Source organism: Oryx dammah, unplaced genomic scaffold, assembly GCF_014754425.2.
Source record: "Oryx dammah isolate SB20612 unplaced genomic scaffold, SCBI_Odam_1.1 HiC_scaffold_26, whole genome shotgun sequence".
In the NCBI taxonomy this organism is placed as follows: Eukaryota; Metazoa; Chordata; class Mammalia; order Artiodactyla; family Bovidae; genus Oryx; species Oryx dammah.
The window spans coordinates 85,778,157-85,794,040 of record NW_024070210.1 but is presented as its reverse complement, the minus strand read 5'-3'; the positions used below and the strand labels follow the sequence as shown (position 1 = coordinate 85,794,040).

Sequence of the window (15,884 nt, the reverse complement as noted above, 5' to 3'; positions counted from 1 at the left end):
ACTAGACCCCTGGCCCATCTCTAAACCACAGGCTGTAAAGGGCTAGACTAATGGTAGTGGTTAAAACAGTACAAAATTTTATTAAAGACATGCTAATACCATGGCTGGAATCATTTTGTTTCCTTGTCCTCTTGCTGGGCTTAGGTTTGTCATCTTGCTGTGTTTGCCATCTCCCGCAAGTGTAAGAAACACTTTCTTTTCCAAAACCCACAGTCTGAGTGCTCAGGCCCAGGGGCGGCTCTCTCGCCTCCTCGTTCAGTAGTCCCGCACAGGAATGGTGAGCTTCTGGATGAACTCGTCGTACTTCACTTTGCCATTCGGTTCGATATCTGCTTCCCTGAAGAGATCCTCCACTGCGATAAATCACAGTAATTTCTCAGTTTGGCTTCAGTGTCATACGATAAGGCATCCAGCTGGGGGTTGAGCCTCCCCAGAGGTCTTGCCTGAACCTCCAGCTGACTGCTTCCATAGGTGAGGAAGTAACCGGTGAACAGAAAAGGACAACCCACTCCCTCCCCCTTGGAGACCATGGAATCAATTCTGAGTTCATCTGGCTTTCTGCAGGGGCCAGGATAGGGGGTGTACTGGTAAGGATTCAGTCAATGAAACCACCTTGTACCTTTTTTTTCCTTCAGAAAATATCTGGCTCCTGTGCCAGTATTTCCAGAAAGTGTTGGCATGGATTTTATCTTCTACCGCCCACCTTCTCAGACACCCTCCATAACAGACACCCCTGCAGCTCCATCCTGGAGCCCCTAGCCCAGTCTATGGCCTGCCTTCCAAAATGACATCCCCCCCACCCCAAGAGGGGGCTTGGTGACAAATGGTATCTGCCACTATCACCTCTTTCTGAAAGTGTTTTGGAGGTGGGATAATACAAGAGAAAATAAATTCAACTGTGTCTAAGCTCAAAGCCTACAAAAACTGCCACTGTTCTCTAACGTTGCTCAGAAAAAGAAAGAAACGTACATTTACTGGTTCTGGATTCCTGGGATAAAATACAAGCTTGTCCCAGGAGTTGACAAGAAGAGCCAGTTCAGTTTACACTTTTCAATGGTGGCTTCTCAGGACCCTCCTCACCGTCTTACAAAACTCTCTCACTGCTCTGTGTCAACTTTGCCAGCTGCAGACAGCCCCCACACAACTCTGGACAGTGAAAAAGCATCCTGTGACTTCCTGCTTAAGCATCCTCCTCAAAATCGTAATTGCTATGCACTGCGTTTGAGCTGATAGTACTTCTGAGTACTTTTAGAACATTGAGACGGTAATTTATCTTATTTCATGGAGGAGCGTCTACCCATCAACCACTTGGTTAAAACTGTCCCAGTGGACAAGTCCAGTACCGGTCACTGCAGCCTCCACCTGTCCAGAAGAGGGGCAGCTGGAATCTGATGGTACCTTCTGGTTAGAATAGCAGTTCCCTGAAAAACCACAGAGAACCGGTTTGCAAAGGAGGCCTCTCTCACAGCCGTCTCAGCTGCTCCAAGGATGCTTCTGCAGTAAGCCAACTTTCCTTTCTATCACTGAAGGTAAAGGAGTCTTACTTCCAGTATTACCTTTTCTATCTCCCATAGCCAGAGGAAAAGGACATCAGTCTCTGGCAGACACTGCCACTTTCTTTGAAATGTTTCTTTACTGGTTAAACAAATGAGAGAGATGTTTAAGTTTGGGGACCATGGTATTGTTTTAGACGGATCATTAACCGCAAAAATGAAGGCCCCTGCTGACCTCTCTGCTAACACTCCACCTGATCCGTAAAAGGCTGAGTAGTGTCCTTGGAGCCCGGGAGGGAAGCATAGCCTGTGATTCCCTGTTCATGTTAAAACAGCCACAATGAAAGATGGGATCGTGATAGCTGCCAGCCTGGAAGAGCGGGGGAAGCTCCATCTGCCTTCTCTAGCGCTATTTTTACTTCCTTTGCACTGTGCCTTTGTGACTGCAGATAAAATCTTAGTAGACTGCTTTATAGAATGTTAGCTCTTGCAGGGTCCTGAGGGATTGCCTGTTGTAACCTCATTTCCCAACGAGGAAACTGAGGAGGGTGAGAGAGGTTAAGAAACTCACCTGAGCTCCCCCAGGAGGAGGGGGAGCCAGGATTCAAGTCTGTTGTGATTTCACCAAAGGCTAAAGGCCCATCATTACCGGAGCCTTTTTCTTCCACCAACCGTGTCCTCCTGCCCCAATCACAGGTGAGCCCGACGGCCTGCCTAGAAATTGCAGCCTCTGGAGTTGGGGATGTGGACTCGGGTGGCAGCCTGGCATGGCCGCTGTGGCTGGACCCAGGGGCCTGTCAGGCCAGCTGGGAGGGCATCTGCCAAGGGCTCAGCGTTGGGGTCACCCTCACCGTGAACTCTGGCTTTCCCAGAAGGCCCAAGCCCCTCATCTGGCTCTGAGGCAGGAAGACAGGGGAGGCAGGAAGACGGAAGGCAGACAGGACATTCCTTCTGGAAGAGCTCAGGGCTGGCTGACTCGAGAAAAGGGAGCAAAGTAACATCGCAATTTAGAAACTTGGTGGCAGCAGCAACTTCAGAAGACAGCTGTGGTGAGAGGAGTGCCTGAGCGAGGTCGGTGGGTGGGGGTCCCGGGGTCTGATAGCCCTGTGTCTAGCTCCTAGCTCTGCTCGTCACAGGCCATGCACTGCACTTGTTTCTTTAATCGGTATGAGAGGGACACTGGTGATCCTAGAGGTGTCGCAGTCATGAAGGCCCACAGTGAAAGTTGGAAGACATAGAGTAATGCCCAAGTAGCTCCTAACTGGGTTTCCCTACTGTCCCTTCACCCTGGCTAACTTCTGCCACTCACAGTTCCCTAGTTTTCCAGTTTCCAGTCCAGAGTTCACCAAGCTTAGCATCTAGTCCCAACCTTTGCCAAGCTCAGCATCTAGTCCCAACATCCAAATGCCATCAGGTGCAATGCCTACGTAACTGAGGTGGCGTGATTTGGACTTTGGTGTGCCCCCAACTCCTTAGTCACCTCCCACTGTTGGGAAATAGGGACCCAGGCCATTACCTTCTTTGTGGGTGAGCTTCTCCCCCAGTTGCATGAGTTTTGACCGCAGTTCAGACGCCATGATGTAGCCTTTCTTCTCCTTGTCCGCCATCAACATGGCCAAAAGAATTTCCTTTTTTGGGTCCTCTTGTTTTATTTGCATATGCATGATGGTCAGGAAAGTAGAGAAATCCAGCTCTCCATTTCTGTCTAGGAAACCCCCAAAGAGCAGAGTGAGCAAGGAGCAAAAGGCTTCTCTTGGGAATGTCAGCTGGCCTCCTGCCCAAGCCTTCAAGGCCAGCTCAAGAGCCACCCAATTCAGGAAGCACCATGGTGGTGGCTGTGTTCACGGGGAAGAGGCTGCAGCCTGTCTTGCTGAGTTCCCACCATGGATATGCCTCATTTAATCTTTCCAACAACCTTCAGTGCCTGGACATCTCATTTTGCCCACTAAAGAGACAGCAGCTCAGAGCAGTGACAAGACCAGGATGAAGCACTGCTTCCTGTACCCCTTCTGGATGCTTCTCTCCTGCCCTAAACTGGAGGAAGTGCACCAACATGTCTATCCTCCCCCTTTGACAGTTGCTGCAACACATCTACAAAGACAGGTGGATGGTGGGGCTCAAGCCTCCCTCGCTTGCCCTTCCCTTCACTGCAGCCTCCACCCCAGCCCACACCCTCCTCCAGGCATGCCTGTGGCCCTCAGCCCAGGCCGGGCTCCAGCTGCAGGAAATCGGAAGTGCCCCTGCCCACAGCTTCCTGTCTGAAGGAGACGGAAACCAAAGGAAACCAGCACGCTGTGAAGACGGAAGCAGGGGTTCTCGGTGGCTGAGCTCCCCATCACCAGGCTTGGGGCCTTCAGAGGCCACCCCCAGCCCGGCCTCAGGACAAGCTCCCATTGCCGCTGCAGTCGCCCTCTGATGGGGCCTTGGTATAACCCCAGCAGAGGGTGGGAACCCGACTGAGAGATGGGGAAACGGAGGTTCAGTTGGGCTGTTGATCAAGTGATCAAGAGCCCTTCCTCTTTCCTTCTTGAGTGTCCAGCTATCGATGCAAACAGCCATCCTGGCATCTGACATTCCTCCATCTTTTTTCTTAAAAAAAAGTTGTCACCATCAACAAAAAGCAACCCGTTTTTGGTTGTAAAAGTAGTATATGTTTTCTTCGTCAAAAACAGGAAAAAAGAGAATGAAAAATCACCCATAATCACATCAGCAGAGGACAACTTGGTAACATTTTGGGTGGGTTTTCCTCTATGTTTTCTTCCCATTTTGAACAATTTGAACAATTTTGAACAATCTGGTTCCAATCTGATTCCACCATTGGCTCAAGGGCTCGGAATTTACCAGCTGGGCTCTGAATCTTGATCTTTATCTGTAAAACTTGGATTAGGATAGTGCCTCCTTCATGGTGTTGCTGAGCTAAGCACATGACGCATCTAAGTAAAGGGACACTTCCATCAAAACAACCTTGGGATCGTTTAGCACCGTCTGGACTGCAGGTTTGCGACAACTGTGGTGAAATGTCTAGATCCCCCAGTCCCCTGGGGTGGGGCGTCACTCGTTGCTACGAACACACCTGGCCAGGTGCCTCCACACCCAGCCAGAGAGCTCTGGCTAACACGGACCTCTCAAACCTCTGAGCTGGTCACACCCGACCTGCCTGCCTGCCTGCGTCCCTGGGATAAGAGCTATAGGGCTCAGGGCCCACCCACTCACCCAGACGACTCCTTCCGTGGCAGCTGGCCCAGCCGGGCCCACTCACCTATCCTGTGAGTCTGCAGGTGCCGCTGCACCTCCCCAGGCGTTGGGCTGGCCCCCAGGCACCGCATCACCATCAGAAGGTCCGTGGCTTTAATCTTCCCGCGCTGCTGCTTGTCGTACAGGGAGAAGCATTCCTTGTACTCTGCCACAGCCCAGAAGGAGGATCAGGGTGGCTTTTTCACCCTCGCCCAACTTCTCAGTCCTCTCTCCACTCTCTGCCCCTCCCCTTCCTTCTGCCTGCTTCCCAGTCCTCCTCCCCTCCCAGAGTGGCCAGACCTAGCCAAAAAAAAAAAAACCCAGGGCTGTCAAAGTAAATTGAGTTTCAGATAAACCTCAGTCCATGAGGTCACAAAGAGTCGGACAGGACTTAACAACAACATGCTTACAAAGGTATTTGTCGTTTATCTGAAATGTATGTTTAACTGCATTTCTTGCCTTCCATCCTGTCAACCCCATCCCCTTTCCTTCCTGACCTCCCTTCTGCCTCCTCCCTCCCTGCTCCTGTCCTCAACTGACTAGAACCACAGTGGTAAAGAACCCGCCTGCCAGTGCAGCAGACATGAGACGTGGATTCGATCCCTGGGTCGGAAGGATCCCCTGGAGAAGAGCATGGCAACCCACTCCAGTACCCTTGCTGGAGAGTCCCATGGACAGAGGAGCCTGGTGGGCTGCAGTCCACAGGGTGGCAGAGTTGGATGTGACTGAGGCAACTTAGCACACACAGGAAAACTTGCTCGCGCTCTCGCTCCAGGTCCAGCCCAGGGAGACCAGGAGCCCACAGCAGGGCACCAAATTCCTAGGGGATCTCAGCAAATGACAACTTAGGTGGGAAACAGAATAATAATGCCTTGGGGCTTGCTGGAGGACCAGAAACCCACTCTGGGAAGGCCTGGCAGAGAGGCCATCACACGTGGTGACAGGTATCACAACTGGGAGCTTCTGAGTCCACTGCTGCAGCCGCCGGTCTCCGGGCTGCTGAACTCTCAAGCCGTGCTCTCACACAGGCCCAGGCCCCACTCAAGACTAAAACAGGCACTGCCCGGACGTCCTCCCAGCTCCGCGGAGATCTTCCTTACCACTCTCCTTGAACCCTCTCTCCCCTCTGGAGGTGAAGTGGCCTGCAGATCCACAGCTCCCCACCCCAGTGGAACCAGCCCCCACCTGCATCTGCCCTGACCCCCAGCCCTGGAGGCACAGGGAGGCCAGCCAGGAGCTTGGAAAATAAGGGGTCCTCACAGAGGCCCTGACCACAGGGTAGAGGTGGAAATGGCCAAATGCCCCTCTCTTGCAGCCCCCAGGACCCATGGGGTAGAGCTCCAGCTTGAGCCCCACTGGGAGCATGCCGGGCCCTGCACTGTTCCCTAGCACCCTGCTCTCTCCCACTTCCCAGAGCCAGCTGGTTCCTCAGAGGCCTGGAGCAGCAGCTTCTGAGCGGATAGTAACAAAACCAGCAAAAGCAGCTCCCACTACTAGCGCTTTCCCCCAGGCCCTTGTGTCATCCTCACTGTGGCCCTGTGGGGAGGGACCCTAGTTGTTCCCATGGTGCAGAAGAGCAAGGAAGGCTGGAGCAGCCAAGGGCTCCTGGCAGTGGGGGCAGTGGGCAGCTTGCTCTGCCCAGGCTACCCTGGAGCTCCACCAGAGGGCGGGAGAGGTGGCAGAGGACGCCCAGGCCGAGGGCCCCTTGATGCTGCCTCATTAGGGCCACTCCCAGCAGCCTAGGGTTTCAGGGGCATTGCTAATCAAAGGCAGGCCAGGCGGTGGGGTTTAGAGACAATTATCTGCTTTTATGCCTGTGGAGAGGTTGAAGGGGAACCTCCCGCCCTTTCAGAACTTTCCAGAACCTGGGCTTTGGAGGGGCAGACCACCAACAGGACCCAGCGGCAGGAACCAGAGTGGCCTCTAAGAGGGCCCAGCGCCAGTGGGGACAGGGACAGGGGCCCACCCTGCACACAGAGCTTGAACTCAGCTCCCCGCCCACCTCCAGGGGACCTGTCTTGGCCACCCCAGCTTACCTTCTGTCTGGGTTTGCCTCTGCCCAAGAGGTGGGCCCACTACCTTCCTGAGACCCCATCCTATGATAGTTGAGCACCTTCCGACAGTAGCCGGGTGGGGACAGCATACTCTTGGGACCGGGAATGGACCAGACTCCACAGGGGGCAAACTGCCTCCCCCATACTCTGCTCTTGGGGGCCTGTGGCCCCTGGTATCAGCAGGGCTAGAGTCAATTGGGGGCCCATCTCCTCCCCAGTTACCTAAAATGTGTCTTCCTGCTTTAAAGATCTGGGGGGTCCTCTGGACTTGGAGGCCAGCCCTGAAACAGCAGGGCTCTTCTCTCCACTCCTGCCCCGCCTCCATGACCTCTACACCTCGTTGCTCTCCCTGCCAGGCCCTTCTCCTGACAGACCTGCCTGCCATCCAACATCCTGTTTACTCCTTTCCTTTGTTGTCCCCACCTCCCCACACAGGTGAACCCTGTGAGCACAAGGATTTTGGGCTCCGATGTGCACTGCTGTATTTTTAATCCCTAGAACGGGGCTGGCACAATAAAAAGGACTCATAATTGTTGAATGAAAGAACAAATTGGGTTAAATAAACTGGATTAAAATCCCCTTTAAGTTTTCCCTTTGAAAATGCAAATGCCCCAAGGCAAGAAAGAATCCTCCCCAGACCCAGGATAACACCAGTTGTGCTGGGAATGGAACCGACTCTGATGACATCTGTACATGGTATAGACTTAAGGATGTATAGCATCCAACTTAACAAGTAATAAAAATACTTTGATTATAAATCCCAGCTAGCCAATTGATTATCACAAATGAGTTTCTGCCAGCTCTTGTATCCACTGCCAACCTACAATTTTGATTTATCCGTAAGTGAGGTAAGCTGCAGGCCAATGAATGCAACTATTTTCCCAATGACTACACTGTCACTACATCTGATGAGTGATCTACTATTAAACTATTCCTCACCTTTGTGCAAATTACATCCATTAAACTGAAGTCTTTCAAATCTTCAGCACTACTAATTGCAACAGAGCTATCTTTTAAAAAACCTGTATAGACGAAGGGACTGGGACATTCTTTCAGATTCCTTTATTTAATAATGGTTCACAAAATTCCTAAAAGTGTACCACGTAGCTCACGCTAGCAAGAACAAGCTGGCCCCGGCTTACATCTGGGTGGCGTCCAGGCACAGAGTCAGGTGCGTGCCTGCCACCTGCTCTCTCTTGCTCACAGGAGCCTGATGAGGCAGTGTCATTATTCCCACTTCACAGATGAGACCACTGAGGCTCAGAGGTGACTGGAGCCCAGGTCCACTGCCTCCAAGGTCCCTGGTCTTCCCTTCAAGCAGTCTTTCTTTCCTGAACATTTGTGGTCCCTTTCTTTGTGTCAGACTAAGATACAAAGGGAAACGTACCTTCTTCCTTTCTGGGAGATTCAGAGGCCCCAGAGGGAGGGTCAGTGAGCCCCAGCACCGGGTTTGGTGGGGGGACACTGACAGCTGGATTCCAGCCCCGAGACTCATCAAGCCTTGTCTTAAGACTGGGTAGGAGAGGCCCCTACCCTGGGCCTTGGATTTTAAAAGTCCCTTGCTCTGGACCCCGTTGAGGGGTAAGAATATCAAGGGGCCTATGGGGAGGTGCCTGCAACCCACCTACCCTCTATCCCTTATAGACGCTGCTGGTAGCCAGAACTCTGCAAGTCCTGCCCAGGTAACCCAACCCTCAGTTCATCTCCCTGCTTGAGCTCAGCTGAGCCTCCCCAGCCGGGTCTCCCCCTGGCTTCTGTGTAACCCAACTCTTGGCCTCGTGGAAACAGAACCAGGCACTGTGGGAAACTGAAGCTGCCTGGGGCAGGTTTGGGGATTCACAGAATAAAGTGCTCCAGATGCCAACACGAGGCTTGCCGTCAGGGCAGAGGGATCTCTGAGGCCACCTCCACTGGCCTTCACCCGTTACAGATGGGGAGACTGAGGCCCACAGCCTAAACAAAGCACCCTTTCCGAGAGCACAGCCCTGGGCCCTGTTCTCTTTCTCAGCCAGTTACAAAGCCCCCTTTTCAGCTGGGGCCCTCAGTCACAACCAGTTGGTGTCTCTCCGACCAGCCCCTCTTCCCCTCCACCCCCAACTATCAAGTTCTGGAGGAGAACCGAAGTGCCCCCTCTCCTGTCAGGCCCTCTTGCAAATCACACTGTGTACTAAGGACAGTTCTTACCTCCAAGCCTTATCCCCCACCCCTCCACCAGGCCCTTCCTGGTAGCAGTCGGCCCCTGGCTCGTGGGTGGGCCCAGCTCTCCCACCAACAAAACATGAGCAGAGCAAATTACCTAATGAGACCCATATTTTGCTGTGAGTTGCTAATGAAAGAACAAACCAAACCTACCATTAATTTGGTCCTGGGAAAGAAACTTGGCCTGCAGCAGAGAGAGAACAGTCAGGAAGGGACTCCATGAAAGCCCCCTGCCTCCCCAGCCCAGGGCAGCCTGGCCAGGCCACACAGATCCTCACTCACCATCGCGGGACCTCCAACTGCCACCCGTGGGCTCGCTGCTCCCAGAACTGCCTTCCTGTTCCCCTTCTTCCCGGCTTCAAGTCGAAAGTCCGCCCAGCCGGGTGGAGGCCCCGGTAATAAATCCCCGGTTGCCATGGAGACCAGGCCCGCCGCCAGGGGTCAGATTCCAGCTTCCTGTGCTCTGGGGATGCCTGGCTGTGGGGTGGTGGCAGGCTGGATTTTGAGAGATGGGAGCTGCCCGAGGGCTTCGCCAGCAGTTGGTCCTGCACCAGGAAGCTGATATTCTGTAGCCAGAGGACAAGGGCCGCTGTTCCTTCCTGGGAGCCCTCTGTGGACACTAAGAAGGGGTCACCCAGAGAGGGGATCGCTGGGTCCCCCCAGGCCTGCCTTCAGGGGTCTTTCTCTCTGAGGATTGCATTAGGGGCTAAATAGAGTCTCCTCCTAGGTGCTGGGCACTTTGCACATGCCCTTTAGGCACATCACACACCACATTAGTTCAGTTCAGTCGCTCAGTCGTGTCCGACTCTTTGCGACCCCATGAACCACAGCACACCAGGCCTCCCTGTCCATCACCAACTCCCGGAGTCCACCCAAACCCATGTCCATTGAGTCAGTGATGCCATCCAACCAACTCATCCTCTGTTGTCCCCTTCTCCTCTTGCCCTCAATCTTTCCCAGCATCAGGGTCTTTTCAAATGAGTCAGCTCTCTGCATCAGGTGGCCAAAGTATTGGAGCTTCAGCTTCAACATCAGTCGTTCCAATGAACACCCAGGACTGATCTCCTTTAAGGTGGACTGATTGGATCTCCTTGCAGTCCAAGGGACTCTCAAGAGTCTTCTCAAACACCACAGTTCAAAAGCATCAGTTCTTCGGCGCTCAGCTTTCTTCACAGTCCAACTCTCACATCCATACATGACCACTGGAAAAGCCATAGCCTTGACCAGATGAACCTTTGTTGACAAAGTAATGTCTCTGCTTTTTAATATGGGAAGGAAACCCTGTGTGACACCACAGCCCAGTGACAGCCACCTCCTCCGCCAGAACCCTGGATGCCACACACAGGAGAAGAAAGGCCCCTCTGAAGAAGACCTCGGTGCCCATTCCACAGCTCTGTGCCTCAGCATCCTGGCCTTATGTTGAGAGTTAATGGCCAGATGGTCCATTTTCAGCCTGAGTCAGTTCCCTCCTGTTCTTCTGGGGGTGTGGTAGGTGCCCATGCTGGGGTCTCTGGCCCCACCACAGGCAACTCAGGGGACTCGGAGGGAGACCTCTTAAGTGACTTTCCTGGTCAGGAAGGCTCCCTCTTTCCTTCCTTCCCCTCCACTCCCCACTGCACTTCCCACCCCTTCCAGCAGAAGCTGCTGACTTTCCCCATTTCTCAGTGGTTTGTCCCCAGCCCACCCCTCCCCACACCCACTGAGGAAGTGAACGGGGGATGGAACTGCAGCGCTGGGCACAGCTGGGTTCTCCCCCTCCTTCTCCCAGATCCCTGTTGTATCCTGTGTCCACAGCTGGTGGCTGCCCTGCCTTTGGGGCCCTGAGTCCAGGGCCCACCGAGTCTGTCGGGACCAGCAGGTATGGCCACACTGGTTATGCACTGCACTAGGGCTCTTGGTCTGGGGGCCTGGAAAGGGCTGCATGTGTGCAGAGAGACCTGTTGGTAATTTGTAGAAGTTACATGGATCAGGGCAGGGGGGGCTGTTTTTGTCCTCTGACCATTTCCTTGTGAAAGGTTCTCTTTTCCTCGACTTCACACCCATTTCTAGACCCAGAAAGTTTTAGCTGGAGGTTTCTGACTCCTCCCAGTTGGGGCTGAGGAAAGGCTGGTGGGAGCAGGAAAGGAGGGGAGCTTCTATGAGACTTACAGGAAGAAGAGGAGAGGGGACATCAGGTGGGGCCTTGGCAGGGCCTGGGGCACAGAGCGGATGCTTGAGGGGAAGCCTGAAGAGCCAGGCCCGGGCTCACTTGGAATCCCCCTGTGTTTGGAAAGGGGCTCCTGGGGGAGACGTGACCGTTGGGCAGTACCCCGAGGTCCTGCGAGCCGTATAGTAGCCCAGCCTCGAGACCAAAGAGCCGAGAGACAGACAACAACTTATCGGATGGGGGACCTTACAGATCTGAAGCCACATCCTGGAGCAACACCCGACTGTGGACGGCAGACGGCAGGCAGGACACGGTGTGCCTTCTGCTGCTCTGGAGGAGGAGGCGGCTACCAGTTATAGAGAGCATTGACTTCAGAAGGCTTATCAGTTACCAGGGAAACCAGCTGGGGGCAGTCACAGATAAAGGCCTGCGATGAACAGGACTGGACAGTCCTGTGTGTGAAGTAGGGACTGGTGGAGCAGGAGATACACAGACAGCAAGTGAACAGCCATCTTGAGTGGCCTGGCCATACACACCCACACATCCTGCACGACTCTTATAATCCTGGTCCTGCCCCTCTTCTGAGATATCCCTGGGGTCAGGTATGCAGAGGTGCATTGCAACCACAGATCACAAATATAATTACAGATTGTTGTTTTTGCTGTTTAGTCTCTAACTTGTTTTCGATTCTTTCGCAACCCCATGATAACAGTAGCTAGAAGAATACCAAGAGTTCCCAGGTGGTGCAGTGGTAAAGAATCTGTCTGCCAACACAGAAGACCCAAGAGACACCGGTTCGATCCCTGGGTCAGGAAGACCCCCTGCAGCAGGAAGTGGCTACCCACTCCAGTATTCTTGCCTGGGAAATCCCATGGACAGAGGAGCCTGGCGGGCCACAGTCCAGGGGGGTCGCCAAGAGTCAGACACGACTGAGTGCACACCCAATCAAGAGTAAGACACAAAGAAGGCGAGATAGTAATTCCCTGAGACGTGAGCCAACTTTGGGTGAATTTTTTCATGGAAGTCCAGAGGAGGGAGGCCCTGCAGTCAGACTCGCCAGTGGTGAGGCCAGGACTGCCCTGGTGGCTCAATGGTGGGAAGTCCACCTGCCAAGGCAGGGGACGCGAGTTTGGTCCCTGGTCCCAGAAGATCCCACATGTCTCAGAGCAACTAAGCCCTGCACCATAACTACCAAAGCCTGCACACTCCAGAGCCTGGGAGTCACAACTAATCAGCCCCTGTGCTGCAACGGCTGCAGCCGTGTGCCTAGAGCCTGCGCTCTACACCAAGAGAAGCCACTGCCGCGGGAAGCCCACGCTCTGCAACTAGAGAAAACCCGCGTGCAACGAAGACAGCGCAGCCTTAAACCAATAAACAAAGTGGTGAGGCCAGCACTGTCACCTAGTCCCCAAACAGATTCCCTCTGCTCAGGCTAGGGAAGAAACACAAGACGCTTAACAGGTACAGTACAGGGGAGATCATGGCCATGAAGCAACACACGAGCAGTGACAGCACTCTGAGGTCACACCACCCCAGCCTGCGGTCGGCGTCCCAGCCTGCAGTCCCCACAGCTGGCGCTGAAACCTGGAGCGGGGGCGGGGGGGCGGTGTCTAACAGACCCTAGGGGTCATAGAATGGTGACTTTCTCCAGTAGAGGCCTGGATCAGTGACCTCAGTAGCGGTCTCAGATGGAGCTGAGTGGAGGACAGGTGAAGTCTGTAAGACCCTTTCTAATCCCATTCCCCAAGTGGTAAACCCACACCACCAGAAACTTACCTGCCAGTCTCTGGCCAAGGTATACTGTGTTCCACTGGGAGTAGATCCTGTGGTCAGGACAAAAACAGCTGGACTTGGATGGTGCTGACTAGTTGCTTTGGGGTTACCATGGTGTAGTCTCTGGGTCGATTGCTCCTGGCATATTCAGTTATAATGTGGAAGGCTCAAGTTAGCCTCCTAGTTCACATGTCAGAGAGCAGATTTCCTGTCTCACTTGCTAGTTAAGTAAGTAGTCCATCCATCCTCCGCTTAGCCCGGCAGCAGGAGAGGAGGGCTGTAGGGCTGGTGGAAATGCCAGTGTCTATGTCATCTTTTACAGGCCAGCTCCTGAGTCTCATGGCCCATAAACTGGTTTCCTTGGTCGCTATTGCAGTGCTTTCCCCATAAGCCCTCTTGTGGTTTCACTGGATTTATCCAGATGCTGTCGGATACAGGCCAGTCACTGCTGTCCACCAGCGCGATCACCCCAGACCCACCTATCAGTGTGCCAAGCCTTTCAAGGCCAGCCTCTCCTGTATTTCTTGGGAAACATTTAAGGAAACTTCCCAAAGAGATCTCAGTCAAGAGGGATAGGAATCTCCAAGGCTCCAATAATTAGCTGATATCTTTTCCATTCTAAATATTCTATCAATTTTATTCAATTTTTTAGAAGTTTTCTTATCAAGCATACTCAAAACTGTGTAAGCCTCAGACCCCACAATCAGATGTGCGCCCACTTAGGTGATATCCATTAAGTCCTTGTATGGAGAACGGGCCTGGGACAGGGTTTGGAGGAAACACGGAATCAACGTAGGGGAGAACTGAGGTTACTGGGGAGGTGGGGGCCCTTGTGCTTTGAGAGGCCAAGGCTGGAGCTGGCTTACTCAATTAAGATTGTGCAGATTGTGACCTGCTGAGTGAGGGGGGGCGGCAGGCAGCACCTTCAGCATCCAGCTCCCACTCTGGGGAAGTGGAACCCATGGAGTCCTTCTGATTGAAGGCAGTTGGGCTGGGCTTCCTTGCCAATGCAGGAGACGCAAGAGATGCGGGTTCAATCTCTGGGTCAGGAAGATCACCTGGAGGGTCCCTTGGAGAAGGAAATGGCTACCCACTCCAGTATTCTTGCCCAGAAAATCCCGTGGACAGAAGAGCCTGACAGGATACAGTCCATGGGGTTGCAGAGTAGGACACAACTTAGCAACTAAATAAGTTTCTATACATCCCCACCAAGAAGGTGAAATCACAAAATTCATTATTTCAGATCACGGAAGCCAGGGGGCCCAGCGAGCGAGAAGGGCCATCCTCCTCCCAGGGCCTGAGCAGGAGCTATTGAGCAGGACAGCAGGCATCTGTTACTCCCAAGGCGGTGGGGGCAGATGTCACTGACTTCTCATGGGTGTAAAAGGTGCCTGGGAAAAGCAAAGCAGGGACTTGCGGCAGGTATCCTAAACTCCAGTCTTCACGTCTACACTCTGGACGTGAAGAGGGTTCAGTTCAGTTCAGTTGCTCAGTTGTGTCCGACTCTTTGCGACCCCATGAATCGCAGCACACCAGGCCACCCTGGCCATCACCATCTCCTGGAGTTCACTCAGACTCACGTCCATCGAGTCCGTGATGCCATCCAGCCATCTCATCCTGGGTCGTCCCCTTCTCCTCCTGCCCCCAATCCCTCCCAGCATCAGAGTCTTTTCCAATGAGTCAACTCTTCGCATGAGGTGGCCAAAGTACTGGAGTTTCAGCTTCAGCATCAGTCCTTCCAAAGAAATTCCAGGGTTGATCTCCTTTGAATGGACTGGTTGGATCTCCTCGCAGTCCCTGGCTCTCTCTCGAGTCTTCTCCAACACCACAGTTCAAAAGCATCAATTCTTTGGCGCTCAGCTTTCTTCACAGTCCAACTCTCACATCCATACGTGACCACTAGAAAAACCATAGCCTTGACTAGACAGACCTTTGTAGGCAATGTAATGTCTCTGCTTTTCAATATGCTATCTAGGTTGGTCATAACTTTTCTTCCAAGGAGTGTCTTTTAATTTCATGGCTGCAATCACAATCTGCAGTGATTTTGGAGCCCCCCAAAATAAAGTCTGACACTGTTTCCACTGTTTCCCCATCTATTCCCCATGAAGTGATGGGGCCAGATGCCATGATTTTCGTTTTCTGAATGTTGAGCTTTAAGCCAACTTTTTCACTCTCCTCTTTCACTTTCATCAGGAGGCTTTTTAGTTCCTCTTCACTTTCTGCCATAAGGGTGGTGTCATCTGCGTATCTGAGGTTATTGATATTCCTCCCGGCAATCCTGATTCCAGCTTGTGCTTCTTCCACCCAGCGTTTCTCATGATGTACTCTGCACAGAAGTTAAATAAGCAGGTTGACAATATACAGTCTTGACATACTCCTTTCCCTATTTGGAACCAGTCTGTTGTTCCATGTCCAGTTCTAACTGTTGCTTCCTGACCTGCATATAGGTTTTTCAAGAGGCAGGTCAGGTGGCCTGGTATTCCCATCTCTTTCAGAATTTTCCACAGTTTATTGTGACACAGTCAAAGGCTTTGGCATAGTCAATAAAGCAGAAATAGATGTTTTTCTGGAACTCTTCCTTTTTTGATGATCCAGTGGATGTTGGCAATTTGATCTCTGGTTCCTCTGCCTTTTCTAAAACCAGCTTGAACATCTGGAAGTTCACGGTTCACGTACTTGCAGAATTTTGAGCATTACTTGACTAGCATGTGAGATGAGTGCAACTGTGCAGTAGTTTGAGCATTCTTTGGCATTGCCCTTGTTTGGGATTGGAATGAAAACTGACCTTTTCTAGTCCTGTGGCCACTGCTGAGTTTTCCAAATTGGCTGGCATATTGAGTGCAGCACTTTCATAGCATCATCTTTCAGGATTTGAAATAGCTCCACTGGAATTCCATCACCTCCACTAGCTTTGTTCATCGTGATGCTTTCTAAGGCCCACTTGACTTCACATTCCAGGATGTCTGGCTCTAGGTGAGTGATCAC

The 15,884-nt window shown here is 52.7% G+C and overlaps 1 protein-coding gene across 3 annotated transcripts; it reads right to left on the bottom strand.

Annotated features, from left to right (window-relative positions):
* Nucleotides 1–54: 54 nt before the first annotated feature.
* LOC120852515 (calmodulin-like protein 4) lies at nt 55–13,956 on the bottom strand. 3 transcript variants are annotated; one of them, XM_040225794.1, is made up of 5 exons: nt 9,263–9,507; nt 9,134–9,164; nt 4,753–4,893; nt 3,010–3,198; nt 55–353 (listed from the first exon to the last, which is right to left on the bottom strand). In XM_040225794.1, the coding sequence occupies exons 1-5, from the start codon at nt 9,395–9,397 to the stop codon at nt 256–258; spliced, it is 594 nt and encodes a 197-aa protein (XP_040081728.1). In that variant the 5' UTR covers nt 9,398–9,507; the 3' UTR covers nt 55–255. The 3 variants fall into 3 exon arrangements, with proteins under 3 accessions (XP_040081728.1, XP_040081730.1, XP_040081729.1); XM_040225796.1 differs by lacking the exons at nt 9,134–9,164; nt 9,263–9,507 and adding an exon at nt 12,903–13,956 and having other exon boundaries at nt 60–353; XM_040225795.1 differs by lacking the exon at nt 9,134–9,164 and having other exon boundaries at nt 60–353; nt 9,263–9,387.
* Between the last annotated feature and the right edge of the window lie 1,928 nt (nt 13,957–15,884).

Excerpts from the sequence above, each read along its gene's own strand:
- LOC120852515 (XM_040225794.1), bottom strand. The coding sequence starts at position 9,397 with ATGGCAACCGGGGATTTATTACCGGGGCCTCCACCCGGCTGGGCGGAC. Across the intron at positions 3,199-4,752 it reads CCTGCAGACTCACAGGATAG|ACAGAAATGGAGAGCTGGAT; the intron begins GTGAGTGGGCCC and ends GGGGTTTCCTAG. Across the intron at positions 354-3,009 it reads GAAGCTCACCCACAAAGAAG|TGGAGGATCTCTTCAGGGAA; the intron begins GTAATGGCCTGG and ends GATTTATCGCAG.